Source organism: Akebia trifoliata, chromosome 1 (assembly GCF_017979445.1).
Source record: "Akebia trifoliata isolate Shusen 1 chromosome 1, ASM1797944v1, whole genome shotgun sequence".
In the NCBI taxonomy this organism is placed as follows: Eukaryota; Viridiplantae; Streptophyta; class Magnoliopsida; order Ranunculales; family Lardizabalaceae; genus Akebia; species Akebia trifoliata.
This window is the reverse complement of record NC_141375.1, coordinates 34,034,910-34,060,341: the sequence shown is the minus strand read 5'-3', so window position 1 is coordinate 34,060,341 and position 25,432 is coordinate 34,034,910. Positions and strand designations below refer to the sequence as shown.

The window sequence follows — 25,432 nt, the reverse complement described above, 5'->3', positions numbered from 1 at the left end:
GTAGACTTGATTAGACACCAAAATATGGATTTCAAAAATATTCCCACCTAGACCTTTATATTTTAATCTAATCAGGGTCATTTTGGTCAATAACAAAAAAAATTGCTATCCCACATCCCTAATACAAGGTTAGAAAAATATCCTTTTTACTATGTAATCTTTAAAATCATCTTTTAATTAATATTTTAAATTACAAATAAATCCTTTAAATACATGTGCATTTGCACATATAATAAATAAAAGAAGTTGAGTGTTTTTGACTCACAGCACAACAGTCATTTAACGTGTGGTGCAAATGACAGAAACAATGAGAGAAAATTTCTCTCCAACCCATAGTAGATGAGTAAATTTCCTAAACAGATCACCTTGTCACATTCAAAAATATGATATATGATCTGATACCAAAAGATTGTAAAGGATGGAATTCTATGAGCTTTGAAAAATCTATTCATCGTTGAATTTTAATTTTAAATTTAGGTATTCAGTTATTGATCATTTTCAACACCTTGAAATTGAAAAAACTTTTATTTTTTATTTTTTAAATATGAGTTTTTTAAAAAAAATCTAGAAGTTTGTGATGCTAAATTTTCAATGTGATATTTCATGTGGGCCAAATGACTTTTTTAAGATTTGAAATCAATTAAATTTGTGGTGCGGGCAGGAGAGAGAAAATTTTCTCTATTACTCATGTCATTTGTACCACATGTTAAACTGCTGTTGACTTATGAGCAAAAAATTTCTCAAAGAACTTCATGATGAGGTGCAGATCATAAGGCTTTCTTTATGGTGTTTGGTGCCTCTGAAATTTATAAGAATAAATGTAACACAACATCCCAATTTATTGTGATATCACATCCTAGACGCATAAAACTATTCATAAAGTTATAATGTATTTTGTTTTATATGGGTAAAAACATTCGGAATGGGTTGATTTTTTGTAAGAATGATTTTTATGATGAGGAGATCATCCTTACAAAAAATTAGCCCATTTTGAAACTTCTAACCCCATGTTTACAAGTGGAAGAATTTTGGACCGTCCACTTTTTGTAAATCATTTTAGATAGGGTTAGAAATTTTGGAATTGACTGATTTTTTGCAAAGATGATCCCCCACTATAAGATCATCCACACAAAAAATCAGCCCATTCCAAACTTTTTTGCCCATAAAAGATAAAAATGTTGTAGTTTTATGAATAGATTTATGTGTCTATGGATCTTGATCTTATATATATATATATATAAAAGACTCACGATAGTTTGACTCGAAAATTTTCACTCGATCGACGTGGCAAATCACAAAATCATAAATCTTTTTCTTTGGGAAACACATGGAAATAGATCTACATTCTATGCACTTGCCATGTAGATTGAGTACAGACTGAGTGAAAAATTTCAAGTCAAATTATCATTAGTCTAAAAAAAAGTAGTAGTGACAAACATACGTGCTAAAACGTACACAATTACGCAATTGATGTGGCAAGGGCACAGAGTTATAGATCTTTTTCTACAGTTATACAAAGAAAAAGATCTACGATGCTATACTCTTACCACTTCAGTTGTGTGCACACCGTCGTTTTATCATTAGTAAAAAAAGTAAGAGAAATTTATAATTTTATTAAGGAAAAATTATATCGATTTTGACTAATCAAATTAAGTTGACGGAATCTAATCAAACTATCTTTTACATCAAAAACAATCTTTCGTAGACACAAGAGATTATGGACATTTTTGAGTCTTGAAACACTTGTTTTTCATTTCAATTGTAAATATAATTAAACAACTGGCCATCAGGGATATAATGAAATAAATTATAGAAAAAGAGTTGAAATATATACCCCCCATTGCACATAAATATTGTTTCGGAATTTCTTGGTCTAGATTAAAATGAGAGATTAATTAGTTATATATAACATATAAGATTTTATAAGAAATGTTCTAATCTCCATGATTAGATGATAATGCATCAAAATGGTATTTTAAATCTCTAAGATATGGAGAATGTAATTAATAGAAAGGTAATAGAATCGTGATAAATCAACGCTTCAAAGATACGCGGTGTGTATGTTGGTGCGTAGCAAAAGCACATAATCGTAGATCTTTTTCTTTGGGATACACAAAGAAAAAGATCTACGATTTTGTACCCTTGCCACATCATCCACGTATTTTTTTAGTAGTTTGTTAGCCAAAGTAGTAATCAAAATCCTTTTCTGGTTCACAACCACCAATAAAATTGATCCACCATCGATGTTTCTGAAAAGAGAGAACGTGGCAGCCTTAAGTGAATGGGGAATAATCATAAACCCTAGGTGGAGGGTACTGATAAAAGAAAACATTTGCAATTAATGAATTAAATAGAATTTAATGTATCTTGATTATGTAAGACTAACATCTACATCAAAAGTATCCATCCATATCTATATGCTTGTATGATACGTGTATATAGACATTGACACGTTTTATACAATAAATATGGTCCAATATTTAGGTGAGTCATTAATGAAGGCCATATCACACCCTTCAGTCCGGTTGTAATGTCATATTCATCAACTGTTCACTAAAAAAATTCAAAATAAAAAAAAAACAATTTTAACCATAAAAGATGCAAAATTAAATTTCAGACATTAAAAATATATATTTATATAAGACTCATCATAATATGACTCGTCAGATGACATACTCAAATAACTCCATGACATGACAAGTTTGAATACCATAGATTGGAACGACTTGGGAATGGAGTCATTTGAGTATGCCACCTGACAAGTCATATTATCATGACTCTTATATAAATAAGCAGACTTCGGTAAATTGGAAAAAGGTTTGATGACAAAATTATTAATCATCATTATCAAAGCCTTTCAACTAAACAAATCTCATTTCTCCACTCTATTTTGTCAAGAGTCATGTCTTCTCTTATTGTAATCATGTTCATATATGTTTTTACTATCTCAATTGACATTTTTCTAGGTATTTCTCCCACTTTTTTAAAATCTATAATTTTATATTTTTTCTAACACAGAGTGCAATTGACTTTTGTTAAATGTGGTTAAATCATCTCTCTCGACTAAATCTTAATATACTCTTTATTAGAGCTACTCTCCTCCATTTTCTTTTTTTTAAATGCATTTGTTTCTAATTTATTTTTTCTGGTCTTTCTGCTTATCCATTTCAAAGTCCTCACCTCTACTACCCGTAGTTTTTGAACATGATACTTCTTAAGCGTTCAACATTCAATCTAACGCCATCTCAATACACATGTCAATCATCAAAGAATTAGCACACATCTTGGGGTGGCATTAGCAAAAGTTGATGCAATAGAAACTCTCTTAGTTTTATTACCATCTTATAAAACTTTTCATTTATAAAATAATTGAGATAACAAAAATGATCACTTAAAAAAATATTTCTTTACCGTGCAACAATATTTAATATTGGACATAAACATTTAACTGATTCACCTAACCAGTTGACTCGACTAGATTCAAAATCAAATTGAGTCAAGCATGGAGTTTTGAAACAATGATTCAAACAATTTATGCCATCCTTCAAGATGGATGATTTATTATCAAAATGATTTACAACGTATAACTACGGGGTTTTTTTATGCTTGAAGTACAAACCCAAATTTAGATACAGAAGGACTATGTCGGGTTCATAACCAATGTAAAACAGTGTCAAATCTTGTATACTGGTCCAAATTTCTCTTATCTCCTCTTCTTCTTCAAACAATGAAATGTTTGATTCATGTTGCCCATCTTAATATTTGAAATAAATTGTAGTTTTTCTCAATTTAATAGAAAATTTAAGAGAGAGAAAAAAAATATAAACATTCAATGGGCTTTGGATTGTTTAGGTATAGGAGTTGTGTGTGGAATAGTGATTGAGAAAAAGGAATGTACCTGGTCTTGTCCGTTCTTTGGATAGTAATTACCAAAAAAGTTAAGTTTGTTTGTAGTGTCTGGTTAGGTGTGAAGTATCTTTCCTTGAAAACATCACTTGGCATTATGGGACCATCCACAATATTTGATGTTTGTAGCAGAGAACTCAGTGTATTAGAAAAAAGTTCGCAGGATCATCATGTATCACCTAAATGTAAATTCCTAACCAATCATGACCCTCTGGTCCAATGATCATGAGATGCCTGTCAATTATTATTATTTTTAAAAAATTTTAATTTTTTTTATTTTATATTTATTTTTAATTTTATTTTTATTTTTTATTTTTTTTCGGGGGGTGGGGTCATGGTAGGGAGCAGATATTTTGTAGTAGTTGATTTTTCTACAGTCTTGATTCGATTACTTTAAACTCAATAACATCCAATCCTCTAATTTTTCAAGTATAGATCAATTTTTTTTTTTTTTTATATAAAAGAAAAATTCATACAAAGATTTTTAAAACTAAGATCAAAGGTTTTGAAAACGAACTATCATTGAACTTTTAAATTTTAAATCATGTAGATTTAGTGTTTTGTTGATGTGGTGACATCTTAACCGCTCAAAACTACTGCAGGGAACTCTGTTGAAAAAAAAATTGCTAAAAAAGATTCGCTTCAGACGTGATTATGAGATGTTTGGGATTCAACCCTGTGGACCACCAAGAAAGCATTGAGTTATTTTTTTGTTAAAACTATGGTAGTGATCATTCAATTTTCTGTGGAAGATTCAAAATGTTGTCCGTATTCAACATTCATCATTCCATCGTGTGATCCTTTATTTTTATTTTTATTTTTATTATTTTAAACTAAAATATCCTTTAAAATGTTTTTAAGACAGGAACTCCAATGATAATTTGGCAATTGGTTAGAGGTATTGGATTGAATGGCTTGGGTTTTCGATCTAATCCATGGTTTTAAAACTCGTTTTGACATCTCATTTCATCTCATCCGTGAACGAGATTGAATCGTCTCGGAGGAGTTTTTTGATACGTTGGAGACGTCTTGTACAACAATGACAAAAATGAACGTGGATTTAAAATCTTGTCCGATACATTGACTTGTCTATCCATCTCGTTGTTGGGCGATACTAAGACGACTCGGGCGATATGTCTCGGTCTTGGATGAGTTTTGAAACCATGATCTAATTTGATACATTGTAACCCTAGAGCCTAGAGGACCCATTAATAAAGTTAAAATAACCGTTATACCCTTTTTCATATCAAAACAGATAAAGTGATAATTTTCAAAAGAGTGCTGATTTCTTAACTCAACCTGACAGAGAAACTCAAAAACTCATTGAGGTGGCATGGGTACAGAATCATAGATTCTTTCACTCGGGATACACAACCGACCTGTCATCTGCAGTTGTGTATACTGATGGTACAGTTGTGTATCCCAAGTGAAAGAATCTACTATTCTTTGTGCATGACGCATAGGTGAGTTTTGAGTAAGGTTATCAAGTTGAGTTAAAAAATCATTACTCTTCTAAAAAAAAGTGGACCTATTTCGCAAATTTATGATTATTATACTTACTTTCTTAGGGATAATTCCTAATTTTGATTTGGTTAGTGATTTAAAAAGAAAAAAAGAAAGAATCTTCCATACAAAGTTCATAAGAAGGCTAAAAAGTTAAAATCGTAATCTCAATCCCTATAGATTTTGTTGGTTCTTATTTGCATTGGATAACTTGTGCATGCACTTGCGCTCACATTTCCTTCGTAATTTTGTCAAGTTTTGCAAATGCAAAAAATTTGCAACACAACTTTTTTGTTGTTGTTGCAAATTCATGATATTTTGCTGAGTCTCAATTAAAATAATGGATTATAGATCAAACCCAAAAGTCAAAATTTAGTCCTAAGTTTGGATTTAGGTTCTAATAAGGCCTATGATATATAATTTATATTATGTACTTCGACACCAAATCCAATTCGATGCATAGTTTGTCAAATTATTGTATGAATAATGATTTTCTAACGCCCCCTCTAACATACGCCCCCACCATAGAATCGTAGAACATTTGCATCAGGATATGCATAGCCATACATCTTTTTCTTGTGTATCCTGAGGTAAATGATCTACAATTCTGTCATGGGGGCGTAGGGGTACATGTCAAAGGGGGGGGGATTAATGATTCATATCATATCTATTGATTGTCCTAGCTATAAATAGAATTCTAACTTAATTTGAAAATTAGTGATAGATTAGAAAAGTCCAAAGAGAAAGATTGAATTACACATGTGGATTTCTTTCAAATTAGTCAAATATATACTGTTTCTAGTTGATTAAATATTATTTACTTCAATCATGCATGTGTGACCAATCTGTCCGAGAGACATACTTTTACGATCGTATTGCATCAACAAAACGCTCTTCTCTAGAAAAGTTAGACCATCACAAAAGGTTGTTGGGTCCACGTGGAGTTATCGTGTAGGTCATATTACATCATAGCCCTCAAATTTCATGGTTTAAATCAAATTTAAAAAGTAAATAAATTAAGAAAACCAAATTTATTTAATTTGATCAAAGACTTCACAAAAATTTGATGACCATTAAACTGACAAATTTAAAACTAAAATTCAAGAAAGAAATATTTTCATTTTTTACTTTTTAAAATTTTGTGATCTAAAAAGATGGGATAGTGTTTCCCTTTCCCAAATCAGAATAATGGAAGATGACCTCCCCTATCATTCAAAAAAGAAAAAACGATGGTTGTATTTCCTTCTTATACCTCTTTTTTCAATAATACCTTTCTCATTTTACCGTGTTTCTTGTTTTACCCCTTTAATCCCAAAATTAGTACTTGTTCCGTAATAACTGGCAAACTCTAGTATATATAAAACGAATTGGATTGGAGTGACCTCAGGATTGTACCTCATATCATACATCTCTTACGGGGAAGTGTATGGGCATCATAGATGTTTCACTCATATCTTGATGAAAAACAACTATGGTTCATGCATACTTCCACGTCAAAGATGTGTAATATGAGATAACTTCAACATTATCCATATAAAATCCATTTGCTTAAGTCTTTGAATTGAGAGTTTTTATCTTCACTGTCTATGAAGAAAATAATAAAAGAATCCTTTGGAATCTAAAGGCTAGATTCTGTTACAAAGAAAATATCTAATTCAAACACGAAAACCTTGTGTGTGCGTGTGTTTGTGTGTGTAGATATCGCGTCAAACAAGCAATATATTTCAAACTATTGTTGGACCATCTTCATTAACTCTCAAAAGCTCCCAACCAATTTGTTTCCTTTATGTATAGTTTCATTCACGAGCTTTGAACATTGAAGAATCATCTTTATGTGAATTCATTTTTTGCTAAAATCAATTTTCTTAGAAAATGAAAAATTAAATTCTATTTTATTGAGAAATAAAATTTTCATTTAAAGATTTTGTTGCAATAAATACACTTTGAAATTTTGATTTTATACCAAAAATACCCTTAAAAAATTATTTTTTTATCAAAATGCTCTCAAATTCCAACTTTCAAACTGTATTTATTGTACTTTAAGAGCACACCTTAACAAGAACCTTCATTTAAGCCTGACTTTTTTACGATCGTAGTTAAACTTTCTCATACCCATTTTAAAAGTCATGAATTTTTTTGAAAAATCAGACTTATTCTCTAGTAATAATGCATGTTAAGTCTCAATCACCTCACTATCATAATCCAATTTTTCATGCACATAATTAAAACTAGATTGTTTATTTTTGTAGACGTGAAGTCTAGCCAATCAAATGGCACCACTTGACTCTTATAGGCCACTAGGCAATTTTATAGGTTTTGTTAACATGTGCTTGAGGGCACACGTTAAGGTGCAATAATTACACTTGAGAAATTGAATTTTCTATCGAAAATACCTTTTAAAAAAAATATTTTTTTTATCAAAATACCATAGTTTTATAATGATATAAAATTTCTTAAGATAAAGAATTTTAGTAAAAGATTGATCGGGGCAAACAAAAAAAAATAAGACAAGGCATAGAATATTATACCGACAAGCTCGAGGTGTGATGGCCACCACTCATTTGTGCATCGTTGCAACTATTTTCTTTTAGGAAGATGCTATAGTAACTGCACAAGATATTATGTTTCACACTATGCTAACGTAGATGTGTGAATGAAACTGTAAATGTTTTTCCTCGAGTTACAAGTAAAAAGCATTTATGATTTTATATGCACCTTCACGTCAACGAAATGTGTAAATCGATTGAATTTGAATTAGAATCCATGTCGATATATAATCGATTAAGTAAAATTTTGATTAATCCAAATCCAATCCAATAGTCTTAGATCCCATCCAGTGGTTCTTGTGTTATAGATCATTTTTGAATTCGGAGGCCTATTCCTTTGATGCATAGATCCTCCTTTTAAATGAGATATAGTTGATTTATCTCTAACTTATTAATCATAAAATGTAAAAAAAAAAAAAAAATTATTTGAAAATTTTCTTAATAATAATAAATATTTATTATATTTTTAGTTGGATTCCATTTAATTTTACCTTTTTGAATTAAATGTAGTTGTACGACCTTTTGGGAAGAAGAACGTGGTGGGTCCCATTCTCTTTAAATTGGTAGAAAAGGTGTGTCTTGGACTTATCTTGCAACTCAACTAACCAAATAAAGACAAAGACCTTGTTTTTTAATAGCTGTCCTTTCCCCTTGTCAAGTGCCGTCTCACTCTATACAAATTGACGAAGAAAGAAAAACTGATTATTACTTTTGTCGATAAATTACTAAATTTCATACAAATAAATTTTATGGTCCATATTTCATGAATCCCACCTATTAAAAAATCAGGCAATTGATAATCTCTGCCAATCCAATAAATGAAACTTTCCGAAAAAATCCCACCAATTCATTATGAAGTTCGGCAAGTTTGACTTTATTTCCAAGGAGATCTATCAATCTCTTGTAAGCGATGAGCTCATGTTGAAGAAGATGGAGATCATTAATTTCTAAGTATAGCTGAGCAAATGTAGGACCAACAAGCACAAACTCTCCCTTAAAAATATCTTATTACTACAAGGAGCTCTTTAATGGTTAAAGATTGGGTTTTCATTGAATAAGATCAAACCTGAACTTTCATACATCCTAATTCCATCACATAGGATCTGATTCAAGGATTTGGGTTTGATAAAATTGTATTAGATATAACATGTTGGATTTCTCCAATAAAATATTAAAAAAATACATATAAATTATATGTACTATAAATAAAGGTCGATAAATTCATGAAAACTGAACTCACATGCTCACACAACATGTCAATTGGGTATATGTGAGATTTAACGATCGGGATAAAAATGTATCCCAGGAATATATTATAGATCTCTAAGATAAATCTCAACAATTTGATCTTATATATACACAATCAGGATTGTGTGTGAACATATGAGTTCAATTTTCACGAGTCTATGGATCCCAACCCTTTAAATATATAAAGTTCATTTTGATTTTGTGTATCAAACAAGCTTTAATCTGATCTAAATTTGACCAAATTGTTATTGGAATATTAGATGTGAATCATAATAGTGAATTTCAATAAAACTACAATCTGAAAAACTAAGAGTGAGATTCTTATGGGATTGAAGTCCATTGGTAGACCTACCAAATATTATAATTAGTTAGGTTGAGATTTGTTGACTCATGAGAAAACACATGATCCCAACCGTTTAATACAAATACAATAATTGAGATTTATGCGTATCTTGATAACACGTCTTGGAGATACTTATCCTGAGAGTAAATCTCAATTATTTGATGTTGTAACTAAATTAGAAGTGGCAATGGTTGTCTAAGGTTGTGTTAAGGTAAGGGAATTATGAAAATTTACTAAACCGACCCATTTAATAATCGTAAGTAGGTATACCTAACCCAACCCATATATAACCTCATTAATAAAATTTTAATCTTTATTAGAAAAAATAAGTCTCATTTCTACTATCAAAAATAAAATACCACTACAAAAAATAAAGTTATGGAACCACAGACCAACATTTATCAACATAAATTAAGTACTACAAAACATAAACTAAGTTTTATCATAAAAAATGGGTAATTTAAATTTTTTTAAATATTTATTAATATATTTAAAACTACACATTAATGACAAAATAATTAAACTTGTCAAAATGGGTTAAGTGGATTGACACTCTTAACTCAAACCAACCCAACCCATTTAATAATCGTGCTAGACAGGTTGACATTATTATGACTCAAACCCATTAATTTCGTGTTATTTTCAAGTCGTGTTCATGGCTCACGTTACGATAGCCACCCCTAATCTAAATGCTTTGGATCATGTGTTTTGTCCATGAGTCATTCTTCACGAGTCAAGGGATCTTGACCCTAATTAAAATATCTTGAGTGCTTCTAGATGGAGAAATGTTAAATGGATGTCGTTTTTGACCAACACCCCTAACGCCCTATAACATGTTGGTTCACAATCCAACAAACGTTTGACATGTGGCACAATGACATCAGCAATAGAGAGAGATTTTCTCTCTTGGACCCACATATTTATTTTTTAGATTTCAAATCTTAAAAAGGGTCGTTGGGCCCACATTGATTATCACATTGACAATCCAACAACACAACCTTTTAGATTTTAATGAAAATATTCATATAAAAAAAAAAAGAAAAATTAAAAAAATATTATTTTTCAAGTTTGATCCAAGGTTTGAAACTAGACGGTCACGGAACACTCAAATTTAAAATAAATATATAATGGTGAAAAATAATTATTTAATTTTTTTTTATATTTTATGTTCATATAATTTTGTTCTCTACAACTCCATTGCATGGGATTATGTTTTTGAATCTCACAAGATAATCATTCGAATGTTTATTTATTTATTTTTTTTTTCTTTTATCATTATGTGCAGAGGAGAGAGAGAGAGAGAGAGAGAGAGAGAAAAGGGCGTAGGTGGCGTCGTGCCAAAAACAGCGTGCATTTATCATCACTTTTCTCTATGTTAAAAACCATTAGGTATTGAAACGTCTTTTGGTTTATTTATTTCTTTACTCTTAAACCTCTCCTTTCCTCTATATATAGAACACTCACTAAATCCACACAAAGACACCTACAACGCCCCCCCTCTCTCTATCTCTCTCTCCTGTTCTTGAGCTTCTCAAGTCTCAACAATGGTGGTGCTTGAAATAAGTTTGAAGGAAAACATGAACGCAAGAATTATAGGGTCAGGCCGAGAAACCATAATTCTTGGACATGGATACGGTGGAGATCAGTCTATTTGGGACAAATTACTTCCTCACTTGACTCAGAGTTACCGTGTCATGCTCTTTGATTGGAACTTTTCTGGTGCTTCGAAGGATCCTAACCTTTTCGACCCAAACAAATACTTATCGTTCGATCCTTTCGCTGACGATCTGATTGCTTTGATCGATGAGATGAACTTGAGCTCTTCAGTGTTTGTCGGACATTCTATGTCCGGCATGATTGGATGCCTGGCGTCTATTAAGAGACCTGATTTATTCAAGAGGCTTATTCTCCTTGGAGCTTCTCCCAGGTTGATTCTTCTTCTTCTTTTTTGAAAAATTGATTTTTTTTTTCTAGCAAATATTTTACGTTTTTCCAAGAAAATTTGTCTACTTGGTTTCTTCGTTTCTCTTCATTTATGGATCATTAAAAATAGCAAAATACTTCTCTGGAAGAAATAAAATCTTTCCTGAAAAAGAAGTGTTGTTTCTGTTGGTTAATTTGGTTAGTTGGACTGCTCTCTCTCTCTCTCTCTCAAATTTCCAATAATAACAAATTTTGGTATTAAGCTTAATATGGTTTACAACCATTTTTTTTTTTTTTTTGCAGAAAAGCACTTTCACCAAAAAAAATAAAATTGTCTGTGAGTTGTATAGAATGGAAGAGAAACTTTAAAATATTTCCTTAAACCCTTGAAGGAAAGTTTGGAAATTTTTTCCACCTAAAAATTTTTCTACCATTTTTTTTTTCTGAAGAAATAGTTTTCGGGAATATGTATGGAATTCTATTACAGGCCATAGTCGGTACTGTCTTTACTGCAGGATGCTTTGTTTCACTCTCTTCAATATTCAACACATTTCTAAATCATTTACAGCATTTCAAATCTCTGCCGTCTTTCCTCATCAAACATACGGCTGAGTTGTATTTTGAAATTTTTTAGGGATCATCCCTAGGAATATCTTCTCATCTCAGACGTACGTTTGATGATCAAAAAATTCTAATCAAGTCTAAAAATAATTGCAAATCAAACTGATTTGTTGTGTAGATCCATCAAAAGCTGAACCAGTCATTCATGGTAATGTGGGCCCATAACTCTTGTAAGAGTCTTATGTTTTTTACGTTGCAGCTAAGATAGCCGACTCAGACAATTCTAGGGTCAGTCGTACATCACCACTCCACGTGGTAGGATATAGACGTGACATGGTCAATTTGCATAGTTATAAAATTCGACGTGTGAACTCGAAACTCGGACGAGTTAATTCGAAATTTTAAGGTTTTTGAGTGACTCTGCTCAAAACTTATCGAGTTGACCCGAGTTGTTTGCTTGCACATTTTAGTCAGGACTAGCACTGGGTCTACTTGTGGGATATACTTATACCAGTAACCAAACGACCCTCTAATTGATTATCCCATTAAATTAACGATTCAGATTGAAGAGTGAGTGTTTCACATTTGATCAACTTAATTAATTATGATTAACTTACAGGTACTTAAACACAGAAGGATATGAAGGAGGCTTGGAGAAACCATTTATTGAGCAAATTTTCTCAGACATGGAGAACAACTTTCACACATGGACATCAAACTTTGCTGCTCATGCTGTTGATCCAAGTGACCCGGTCTCAGCAGAAAAGTTTGCAAAGAGCTTGGGAAGAATGAGACCTGAAGTAGCTATTTCTTTGGCCAAAATCATCTTCTATAGTGATCTTCGAGATCGTCTCGATAAGGTCGAAGTCCCATGCACCATCATACAAACTACCAACGATCTCGTTGCTCCAATCTCCGTCGCTTATTACATGCAAAAGAATATCAAGGGAAAATCGACGGTCGAGATCATCGAAGCGGATGGGCATTTCCCTCAGCTCACCAAGCATGAAGTCCTCCTAGATGTTCTTGATAAAGTCTTGGATTTTGATGTTGACGAGAAGGTTGTTTGTTGATTTTTATTTTTCTTTGTTTTATATTAAGTGGGAAACAAATAAAATAAAAACCCATCATACATAGTATGGGGGTTTATAATGTTTGTCTTAGGTTATAATGGTTTGGTTTTGTAATTAGATGTCCTAATTATGAGGATTATATCGAGTAGTTTGGGGGAAGTGTGATGTACTAATTTGGTTGAATTATCAATATTATATCTTTAAATAGAATTGAATGGATGAACCACATTTGTTCAAGTGATCCCAAATTTTTTAAATAAGATTGTCGTGATGATATTTGTGCAAGATGCGGTGTGCCTTCGTGCTTGTGCCAATATGCCTACGTGAATTTATTTTTGGGCACAAACACCTAACTATTAATGTTAATATGTTATATTAACATTAATAGTTAGGTCTGTCAATGGGTAGGATTTGTGTCATATGGGACCAATCCGAAATAGAGCATGAATGCTTACTAAATGATGAACCTAGGAAAGACATTAATTTGTTCCAAATGAACAAATACACTTTGAAAAGAATGGTGGTTATTTATATACTACAACTTCGATGACCTAACTTTGGATTTGGTTCTCACTTCTTGATAGAGAAGTTAATTATATTGAGGCTATCATCTTATTTACAATTGAGGAATATTTCAGAAAAAAAAAAAAAATTAAGATTAATTAAATAGTCTAGTAGATCTATTTGCTAGCATAAATTGAGATTTTAAAAGACTTCAGATCTGCCCATTTTCAATAGTAGTCCACTTGCGACGAGGTAAGGTAGCCGTTGGGAAATCTTCAGCTTGATTGAATCCTTCCTCCCTCCACCCCCAACCTGAAATGTGTGTTGATCACACCCATGTCGTAAACAGATGCCTTACCTGACCAATTGCATTTCTTGCCACTAGTCGAGCTTGAAGAATCTCTTATCACAATTCATTAAACTCCGAAATTGTCTAATGGTAGAATTTTCTTGACTCGAAACCTTTTTACCAGACAAGGCCAGTCAAGAGCATTTTGCATATAATCTACTCATATATTCTCCTTGATTTCCCCTCTCGACTATTGATAAATGGGAAGAGCAACATCAAGCTCCAATTCTTGATTCTCGCACACCATATATGAGTCGTCTTGATTTTCTCACGAGATACTACAAGTCTGAGATGATGTGTCTATTCGTCTCGTCCATGGACGATGCCGAGACAAATCAAACAAGTCATCTTGGACAAGTTTAAAAACCCTTGGATGGTAGGGTGCAACTTGGTCTGATTTGTGGGCAAATCAAAAGTCAACCGACATAGGTCGGTTCCACTAAATAAGAACCAAATCAAACCAATTGTAGATAGTCGGTTTGGTTTTGTTCAGTTCTGTGAGTTGCCAATATCCTATAAACCTACTTAGAAGCAATCTATTTTAATGAAAAAAATAAAAAAAAAAATGAAATTTTATTTTATAAATCATTAAACCAAAAAAAAAAAAAGCATAATCTATGTCTTAAATCATTAAAAAGTATTAAGTTACTAAAAGTTCGATTCTATAAAAGTCTCGAATCAACAATCAAATCAAATTGATTAATTCTCCATATCTCAACCCAAAATCAAATCGCAATTTATTTCAAACTCAACTAAACCAGTCCAAAGACAAAAGTTTGGTTCCATTCTCGGTTTGAACTAACCCATACCAAGTGGAATGCGCTTTTAGAAGGGCAGGACAAGGAGCGTCACAAGAAAAAAAAAAAACTGTGAACTGATTTTGATGAGTTCAGAAGGACTATGTATTACGAGTCTACTCAGTGTCTGGTTCCAAGCCTAGTCGAAAAACTGAGTTGGTTTGAAAACCATGCATCCCATAGGTTTGACGGGAGTAACTCGCATAAAACTAGGGCGAGCAATGAATCAAATATTATACGATCCAATAAATAAGATATGGATCAAGAATTTGGATGTCTGGATTGGATTTGGATCAAAATATACAAATCCAATAAAATTTCAGATTAGACTATGATCAAGTCCAATCCAATCCGCCAAAAACCCGATCCGATTTTCTTTATTAATACAACCCCCTTCTCATCTCTTTATGTTAAAAGTAAATAAATTGTTTTTTTTTTTAATTATATAATATCTGAATTTGAAAAAGATTTGATGTAAAAAAAACAGTAACCCAGTGATTTAAAGAACAGTTCCTCAACTGTTGAACTCAGTGTAGGATTGAGGCGGCTAATCGATTTTTTCATGGAACATTTTTCACCTAAATAAACTCAGTTTGAATCAAAATTTTGCAGATTTTTAGATTCTTAGTCTCTTAGATGAATTTTTTAAGGTTTTTTCAGTTTATGGATATATTTATAGAAATTTTCAGATTTTTTAAATGGAAAAAATCCAATGTCTCGCTATCGAACGAGATGACTCGTTCGAAACAACTCGGTATCGGTCACGGACGAGACGAGACCTCAAAAGTCAAAGCGAGTTTTAAAACAATGTTCACTTCAGAAGCATGGTTTTTAAACTCGTCCGAGACCGAGACGTATCGTCCGAGTTAACTCGGTATCATAGCCTAACAATACCAACTCATAATGAGTCATGAGACAACCGCGTATCGTGAGATATGTGAGTCGTCTCGGACGATATTTTGGCAAAACTCGTCCGAGACGAACGAGATATCCGAGACATTACAAATTTTACATTAACTCGCGAGACAAACGAGTTGTATCGGACGAGATTTTCAACATCTCGTCCGAGTTAACCGAGACAACTGAGTTTTGCGAAAAAAAAGTTACAAATGAAAATTTCTATTTTATGTTTACAAGCAATAGCTATTGAGTGATATTATTACTTTCTTGTGAAAAATACTTAAATGTATTTTTGATAATTTGTTTTATTTTTTTTTTAGAAGCTTTTTGATGAAAATTTCATTAGAAATTTATACGAATCTTTAGGAAACATGTGTTTTATTTAATGGATAGCATTCAATGGCTAACTTTTTGGCAAAACATGAGTTAGAAGTTTTAGAATGGGCTGATTTTTTGGTGAGGATGATCTCTACGGTGAGGAGATCATCCTCACAAAAAATCAGCCCATTCCAAAACTTCTAACCCATGTTTACAAGTTGAAAAATCGTGGACCGTCCATTTTTTGTAAACTATTTTTTATGGGGTTAGAAGTTTTGGAAGGGGCTGGTTTTTGGTGATGATGATCTCCTCACCGTAGAGATCATCCTCACCAAAAATCAGCCCATTCCAAATCTTCTAACTCATGTTTTGAAAAATGTTTTGCCAAAAAGTTAGCCATTGAACGGGACTCTTATTTAATTACATTGAATTTGATTGATAGGTATTTTATGAATTTTTTTTTTAATTTTATATTTTTTGGGGGTTCATTTTTTAATAAGAATCCATTCTGAATTTTTTCTGAAATTTTCAGATTTTTTAAATGATTAAAAATCATTATTTCAATGTTGAACGAGATGACTCGACGAGACGTATCGTCCGAGTCAACTCGTTATCGGAGGTGAACGAGACGAGACGAAATACCGAGTTAAAAAAAACCATGTTCAGAAGAGAAGTCAAGAAGCCATGAGCAGCTCAACACTCTCTCCCCCTAGGTACGGCCCCCGCGCGCTCTTTCTCTCTCTGATTTCTACCCAAATCCTAACTTCTCTCTCTTATTTCTCCCCAATTTCTTGACCAAATCCTAGATTTCTCCTCAAACCCTAGATCATACTCAGACGTCTCACTAATGGTGCTTTTGGCTCGCTCTGGTCTTCTACCATCTCCATCGCCTGACACACTAAAATCTAGGGTTAGGGTTTTTTCTCAGACACGCCTGCAATCGTTCTCCTTGCATCAGCAGAACCTCAGTCAAATGAAATCACCGCAGAGATCGATCTCTTGTGCCTCAATAGTTGGAAGTAATTCATCCCCAATTACAACTTCTATTGCTGGTAAAAGTCTCTATTTTTTTAGTGTTTCTGCTTAGTTTGTCTGATCAATCTTAATTCTGTAGGGTTCTTATCAGTCTCAACTACTACTTTTTGTGTGTATGTGTGTATCTCAGTAGGTCGCATTGGAGAAGTGAAAAGGGTTACAAAAGAAACAAATGTACAAGTGAAACTAAACTTGGATGGTTCAGGAATTGCAGACAGCAGTACTGGAATTCCGTTTCTTGATCATATGCTCGATGTGAGTGCATTTTCACAATTCCTACTTATTTTAACTTGCTGTGAATTTCAATTTTTCTTTGGGTCGATTGTTTGTGTTACGATCTCAGTAGATAATGTTTTACTTTATGCGCCATTATCATTTAGTTGCTTTTGGTGTATTGGTTATGTTCGTATCAAATGGTACAAAAGCCAAAATCACGTTTTGGGTCAAAGCCCGGGAAGGGCTATTTGGGAGCCCCAGAAATGAAGGGTACCCATGCAGATGTCGGTTGTGGAATGTGTTGGTGTGTTACGACCCCAAAAGATAAGGGCTTAACTTATTGCACCATTATCGCCTAGTTTCTTTTGGTGTATTGGTTAGGCTATCTCAACAGGTATGAGAGCCAACACCACATGTCAGGTTTTAATCTTGGAAGGGATGACCTAGGGAAAAGGCTGCTTAGAGGGCCCAAAATGAAGGGGGTACTAGAGTGAATGTGCTGCCATAGCTTGTGCCACCGCAGATGTTGGTTGTGGAATGTAGTGGTGTGTTATGACCCTAAGAGATAAGGGTTTAGCTTTCCGCACCATTGTTTTCTATATGCTTTTGGTTTATTGGTTCTTATCAGATGGTATTAGAGCCAAAACCACATCTTGGGTTCTTATTAGTTGGTATCAGAGTGAAAGCTGCCATAGAGTGGGCTTGTGCGGATGTTGGCTGTGGTGGTATGTTATGATCCCAATAGATAAGGGCTTAACTTACCACACCATTATCTCAAAGTTGCTTTTGGTGTATTTGTCAGGTTATTCCAAATGGTATGACAACTAACACCACATCCTGGGATATGAAGCTTTACTTTTCCCTGGGATTGGCTTTGGGACTTTCCTGTGCAGCTTAGGTGGAGTGAGAGGGACGACCTGGGGAAAAGGCTACTTGGAGGGCCCAAGATGAGGGTACTAGAGTGAATCTGCCAGAGAGTGAGCCAATGCTGATGTTGATTGTGAAATGTGGTGGTGTGTTGTGGCCCCAAGAGATAAGGGCTTAACTTTCTGCATATTTATCGCCTATATTCTTTTGGTGTATTAGTTGTGTTCTTATCAGATGGTATCAAAGCCAAAACCCCATCTTGGTTCAAATCCTAGAAGGGATGACCTAGGAAAAGCTTTACTTGGAGGCCCCAAAATAAAGGGTATGAGAGTGAAGGCTGCCATTGAGTGGGTCACTGCGGATGTTGACTGTGGAATGTGGTGGTATGTTATGACCCCAAGGGATAAGGGTTTTACTTTCCGCACCAATTGTCCTCTAGATGCTTTTTGGTGTAATGGTTAGGTTCTTATGAGCATGGCTTAATGTTTCATACCATCTTGGAATGTTTCGGCCAAAACCTGAATGGAACATTCACCCCAAAACTTTGAATGTTTTGGAATGTTTCGGTTGAGACAATTTTGATATTTCTCTTGACTGAAACATTGTCTCGACACAAGATTTTAAATGTTGTTTATTAATTTTTTTTTGTTAGACCTGAAGATATAGGTCTAGATAGAATTAAATGGAAATTGGATTCATGCTGTGGACCCAAATATTTGGCATAAAATAATGCATAATCATTATAACCATTATAGGTTAATGTTTGCAGCAACTTGCATCACATGGGCTGTTTAATGTGCATGTAAAGGCTTCTGGTGACATTCATATCGATGACCATCACACTAACGAAGATGTTGCCCTTGCTATTGGCACGGTGATTATCCTCCAAAGACTTCTTACCAGACTCTTGTTTGATCAGTTTTCCTTGTCATGTATCTGTTTCTCTGGACTGATAGATTTCCTTGACTTGGTCTTGCAGACTCTGCTTCAAGCTCTGGGGGATAGAAAAGGGATTAACCGGTTTGGAGACTTTACAGCTCCCCTCGATGAAGCTCTTGTGCATGTTTCACTGGTATAAGATGAATTTAAATTGTGCTTCTATAGAAGTTTGTGCCAAAATTCTATGAGATCCTTGGAGTGATGTTGTCTTTCTGTTTGGTTGGAAGTCATGTAAGGGGATGTGATATCAATTAAATTTAGAATTATATAAAAGGGAGCTACTATTTCCCTGGATATTTTAGACGCATTGCATGTGATTTCAGCAATAAGGTCATTGAATTCACCTGGAAATGAATTTAATTTCAGTGGAAACATAAGATATATATAAATGCGTGTGTGTGTGTGTGTGTGTGTGTGTGTGTGTGTGATGTGTGATGTTCCTAAATGTTTGGGGATGGGAATAGTGTAATGTGGGTGCATTGGATGTGTAGGATAATTACTTGTAGGGGGGGGGGGGGGTGTAGTTAATAAGTAGATATGTGTTGTGTGGGATCGTACCTAGGAGTAGTTACTCAAAGCATGGGAAGAGGGAGTCTTTCGTGGGTAGGATATGTGAGAGAAGATTAGTTATTTCACCCAATAGGAAACTAATTCCTATATTGTAGGGGGAAAATGGGCTAACGGTATTTTTCTCCTTTGTATATGTATTTAATGGTTATCAAAAAAAAATCTATCTTAAGCATTAATAAAAATTATCTTACAAATATTGAGTCCTCATTGGATTTTGGAGACTAACCATTTTGAATTGGTGTTGGAGATCCGATCTCCCTCGAATGAGATCAATATCTCTCTTTTTCCCCTTATTTTTGATGTTCTCTAAAAATTAGATACATAACAGAATATGGCCAGGATCCTTCATTTCTGAGAATCCAAGGCACAAATATAACATTTTGTTTCCATTTTAGTTTTTTTATTAAACTTATGAGTATCAAGTTCTATTTTTTGATAAACATTTAAATCAATGAAATATTTTTGTCTATAATCTTTAAATTGGATTTGCCCATCCAAGTAATTTTGTAAAGGCAACGATGATGATATTTACTCCATAAGATTCCAACAATACGTCACTTGAATTTCAGAAAGTAACAGACCTAATGTACGAGAGTAATACTAAACTATCTCTTATAAGTGTTCTTGAAGCATCCAATAGCAGTATTGGTGCTGAATGATCAGGATGTATTACTGTTGGGATCCTAATAACTTGCATGTCTTATACTTATTGTAATCACTCCTAAAACCGCGCATTTTCACTTTTTAGACGCAGGACTGTAATCTTTATAACTGGGTACTTATTTGATTATTATTACAGCTGCCTATATATATTTTTTCTACCACGTTGAATTTTGCGCTTTGTGAACATTTTGGATCAGGATTTGTCTGGACGACCTCATTTGAGTTATGATCTACACATCCCCACTGAAAGAGTTGGAACATATGACACCCAGGTAGTTTCTTCTCTATCTATCGCCATCCATACACATTTTTTGGTTCCCATCTTTCCTTTTGATTCCAAATTTCACATACAAAACATTCAATATTGTTTTGATGTGCTCATGGTGACAGAATTTCATGGATTTCCGTGTTTTTATAGAGTCTACTTGGGTGTTTGTCCTCCCTTTGCAGTGTTGGTTTCAATTAATGAGCTATTTGTTGCTATGATTTTGGGTGCCTTAGCATCAAAGGTTTCAGCTCTAATTGTTTTTATAGTATTTAAGTTATTTTATAGAGCCATAATGCCTCTTGGAAAACAATAACTAAATCCAAACCTTATCTCATGTTTGAAGTCAATATCGATGGCATCTTCAGATATTTAGAATGGCTAAAATATTTTTTTAATCAAAAGGAAAAAAAAAATGACATGAAGCACCTTATCTAATGTTGTTGGATTAATCTCTAATTAACTTGAAGAAAATCTTTTTTGCACTAAACCCTTGCTCAAGGATGTGAATTGTTGTTACCCATCATTTCACTTGTGTAGAGAGGTGGGGTGGGCCTGTGTCCTGTCCTCTAGATTAGTCGAACTTTCTTATGAAGCTTATGCTGTTCATGAGCGGATGTGACTTATCTGACCGTCCATCTGATATGCCTCATTTGGACTGGCATTGGCCACATGTGCACAGCACCTTTGTTCAAGCATTCAGAATAATGTGAAATTTGGTTTAGGATTTTGGGGACTTCATGGATTCATATCTACTAGAATGTATGTTAATGTAATATGTAAGGTACAGCGACCTTCAAAAGCCTGTTGTCGAGACTCCAGACAATTGTGTAGACCTACTGAATGAAGCCGAAAGATATACTTTACAAAACCATTAGTTCATCTGCATTTACCTATAGCTTTCAATGTTTTGTACACATTAGCCAAACAAGGTGTAAATGGTCAATCCCTGTGTAAATGAATTAATCTACCCCTTTTTTTCTCAAAAAAAAATTGTCTTTAAAAACAGGGGTCCTTGAAGTGCCAACTTAGTTTGGTTCAAACTCCCTTGAACCCAACTTCACCTTGCTAACTATTAACCCTTTACCTATTAAAAAAGGAGTACTTTTATTTCATATCCTTGACTTTGAAATAGTCCTTGGCATAATCACCAAATTCTCCGACTTATTGAAAAGTAGCAATTTAATCATGATTTTTCCCTTCACCGATTTAATCATCACTTTTTCAATAAATCACGACTTTTATGAATTTTGTGATTAAATTGCAAATTTTGCGATTAAATCCGATTAAAAAGCTAAAATAGGGAACCATATGAATGATGGAGAAACTCCACTAATGATTCATATATAAATCACTCAAGGGTAAATGCCTCGAATAAATCCAACGAAAAGATGAAATTGTAGAATTAGTAAGAGAAGATGAAGATAATGGTGACCATTTTATTTATGAAGCGTTAGATAATAAGAATGCAAATGAGGATGAGATTGAATATTTTTATATTTTGAATAATATAAACCTTGAATGTGTTGTGGACTTGTGGTTACTTGTTGTAGATGCAAGGATGATATCTATATGGAGGTTTGGTGATTTATTATTGGGGTTTAATTTGATATTTGGTGATATAATATAAGAACACCACCTTGTATGAACAATTACACAGACTTAAGCCTAGGCCAATTTCTTACTGATTTTTCCCTTGCTGACTTATTCCTGAATCCCAACTTGGTGACTATGCTTTTAAGAGCACCCAAAGCCCCTTGTATGTTTTTTGCTGGTGGCTGAATATTAAATTGGCTCTTAAGTAATCAAACCAAGCCATGTCACCTGAGATTCTACGGCAATTCTTTCTTTGATACCTTTTTATGGACCTGTTTAACTAAGTAGCTGATTTCATGATTTTCTAACTGTTATTCCCTTAGCTGGTGGAGCACTTTTTCTGAAGCCCCTAGTACATTTTTCTGGTGGCTGAGTATTGAATTGGTTCTTCAGTTATCAAACCAAGCCATTACACCTGAAATTCTATGGCATTGAATTCTTTCTTTGATTCCTTTGTTATGGACCTGTTTAATGAAAGACCTTATTTCTTGATTTTCTAACCGTTATTTCCTTAGCTGGTGGAGCACTTCTTTCAGTCTTTGGTGAATACATCTGGAATGACGCTTCATGTACGGCAGGTAAACACTCTGAATTCTCAAATTTTTCGTACGACGGTGGTTGTCTTCCCAAATTCCCTTCCCCCCACCAAAAGAAAAAAAAAAGGGGGGGGGGGGGATTCAGATTCATTCTCACATGCATCTGAAGGATAACTTTCAATTTTATTGTCTCCTCCAACTTTATTGACTTTCCTCTTCTGCCCCCATTCCAAAAATACTCCTTCAACTTCTTGTCTTTCCACTTCTCCCCTTTTTTCCAACTTTATTGTCTTTTCCTCTTTCTCTCCCTTCTTCAATGATACCCCTCCAATTTTATTGCCTTCCTCTTCTACCTCCTTAACCCCCAAGACTGGCATGAGCAAACTCTAACCCTTTTATGTGATCGAAGTCATCTTCCAAATATCATTTTAGTTTTGTATAATACTGGAAGCTCTTCTAAACAATAAATATACATGCTCCTTGAACCTTTTAGGAAGACTATTGAAATCCTCTTTTTTATTTTTTTTCCCATTAAAGTTCCTAAAAGCTTTTAAATTCTATATTGTATTTCAGCATTTTAGGAGGCATCTTTGTGGGTTTGGTAAAATACTTTTCAATTGTATCAAGCTTCTGCTTGAACCTTTTAGGAAGACAATTGAAATCCTCTTTTTTTCCATAAAAGTTCCTAATTGAATTCTATATTGTATTTCAGCATTTTAGGAGGCATTTTTTTGTGTGTTTGAGAACTACTCTGTTTCATTAATTGTAGAAGTAGAAGCTTGATATACAATTGAAAAGTATTTCATTTCCAATTTTTCGCTCAAAATTTAACAGAATCTTTAAAATTTGCGGGTGGAATGATGCAGCTTGCTGGGAAAAACTCTCACCATATTATTGAGGCAACCTTTAAGGCTTTTGCAAGAGCTCTACGGCAAGCAACCGAGTATGACCCACGACGTAGAGGGACAGTGCCAAGGTATGCACAATCCTTAATACTTGCTGAAGTCTCCGAAATTGGATTAGAAAATAGAATACAGGTTTACAATGTACAAATTATTACTCCAGTGCTTCATTAAATGATTAAAACCTAACCAACAAGCGTTGGGCGCAGTGGCCTAGACATCCCTCCAAAAAAGAGAGAGGTCTTGAGTTCTTGAGTTCAAGCCCCCTCGCTGGCCACCCACAGGGATTTATCCCTGCTTGCCTGGTTTGTCGGGTATTGCATGTACCCGGGGGATTTGGGCGAGATATGGTGCTCTCAGAGGCCAGTTGCCTCGCCCCTGCTAGTCGGGCCTATCGGTCTAGGACTCCCCATCATAAAAAAATAAAAAAATATTAGAACCTAAGAAAAACATTCTTCTTGCTTCTGATTGTTGATTGGCGACCTCAGAATGTATCTTGGGCGTCAAAGAAGTCAACCTCTTTTTTCTTCCCAACAGCTAGAAGGCCAAAATTATCTTTTAGGTGTGTTGGGGACTTTGGAAAGAGTAGGACAGTAGGGTGTTTCAAGGAAAGGAAAACTCTCCTCAAGATTTGATTTTAGAGATTTTGGATCTTTATTCTACTGGGGCAAATTATGTAAGGATTTTAAAGGAGTCTTTTTTAAGGGTTTTGTGGTCAGGTGGGACTCTTTATGCGAGTTGTAGTCGGCGGGGGGGGGGGGGGGGGGTCGGTTGTTGTTTGTGGCCGTTGTCTATTTTTTCTTCTTTTCTTTAGTTTTTTGTTTTCTTCTATTGGAGGCCTCCTCTTGCCTTCTTTATCAATACATATTTATACTGGTAAAAAAAAAACACGTTCAAGTTCATTTGTCACCTTATATCAGATTTTTTTTTTTTTATTTATAAGTACTTCATGTCAGTTTTCATTTCCAATATGACGTAAACAGGGAATCCTTTTCTATATCTCTTCAACTTTTAATAAAAATAAATAAAGAATAGAGAGGGGGTTGGCCAGTGTCTGATTTCTATTGTTTGGTACTTTACTGAATGAACAATGGCACAAATATAGCCACAATTGTACTAATTAGTTTTTGCTGATATTGACCATGAGTCTCTCTCTCCATCTGGTGTCCACAGCTCTAAAGGGGTTTTGTCACGTTCCTAATATTGCGATCCAAGACCTAAAATGTCCATCACTTGATCTTTGAGGTAATAATTGTTATTATCCTTTCCTTTCATGTTAAAAGAACAGGGCTTAGTTCCTACTATTTGCTTTTATCATCTTATAATCTTTCGAGCAGAAAATTATTCAGTTTCATCAAATATGTTACAAACTGGTTTATTGTGATTTCTTTTTTCAATGCAGAGACTGTTACTGGGCTTTTGGGGTAATATCTTCTCTGATCGTGCCATATTGTCTACAAATGGATCCGGTAGACCTTCCAATTTCTATTCTAAAGTATCGAAATGGTCATCATCTTCACAGAAACAGTGGCATCGAAGAACACTTTTGGTTTATATTTAGACTGAATTCTTTAAATTAACTCCAAATGTTGTATCAATCATTATTAAAGAATAATACCAAGTTATACATTGACTTGTCTTTATAAATTATAATATAACTTTCAGTATGGGATTAAAAGTATGATAGTATCAATCATTATTAAAGAATAATACCAAGTTTTGAATTGCTTATGTATTTGTTGGGATGGCTGATAATTTGCTTGACAAATAACAAAATGTGTAAAAGGGCATGACTTTGAGGAGTCTTTGCCTTAGCCTTAGTAGCATGTGTGTAGCGCACTGTACAAGTACTTTAATCTAAATTTAAATGGA

At 33.8% G+C, this 25,432-nt stretch overlaps 2 protein-coding genes across 4 annotated transcripts; both read left to right on the top strand.

The window, feature by feature from the left end:
* The first annotated feature begins 11,011 nt into the window (after nt 1–11,011).
* Nucleotides 11,012–13,322, top strand: LOC147412002 (alpha/beta-Hydrolases superfamily protein). Its single transcript, XM_086455016.1, has 2 exons — nt 11,012–11,473; nt 12,650–13,322. The coding sequence occupies exons 1-2, from the start codon at nt 11,091–11,093 to the stop codon at nt 13,101–13,103; spliced, it is 837 nt and encodes a 278-aa protein (XP_086311142.1). The 5' UTR covers nt 11,012–11,090; the 3' UTR covers nt 13,104–13,322.
* Nucleotides 13,323–16,640: 3,318 nt separating this feature from the next.
* IGPD (imidazoleglycerol-phosphate dehydratase) lies at nt 16,641–25,291 on the top strand. Of its 3 annotated transcripts, none has more exons than XM_086454999.1 (9): nt 16,641–17,023; nt 17,140–17,261; nt 18,859–18,963; nt 19,069–19,161; nt 20,459–20,533; nt 22,638–22,700; nt 23,525–23,634; nt 24,734–24,805; nt 24,963–25,291. In XM_086454999.1, exons 1-8 carry the CDS (start codon nt 16,819–16,821, stop codon nt 24,759–24,761), a joined length of 801 nt encoding a protein of 266 aa, XP_086311125.1. In that variant the 5' UTR covers nt 16,641–16,818; the 3' UTR covers nt 24,762–24,805; nt 24,963–25,291. The 3 variants fall into 3 exon arrangements, with proteins under 3 accessions (XP_086311125.1, XP_086311115.1, XP_086311132.1); XM_086454989.1 differs by having other exon boundaries at nt 17,137–17,261; XM_086455006.1 differs by lacking the exon at nt 22,638–22,700 and having other exon boundaries at nt 17,137–17,261.
* Nucleotides 25,292–25,432: the final 141 nt, after the last annotated feature.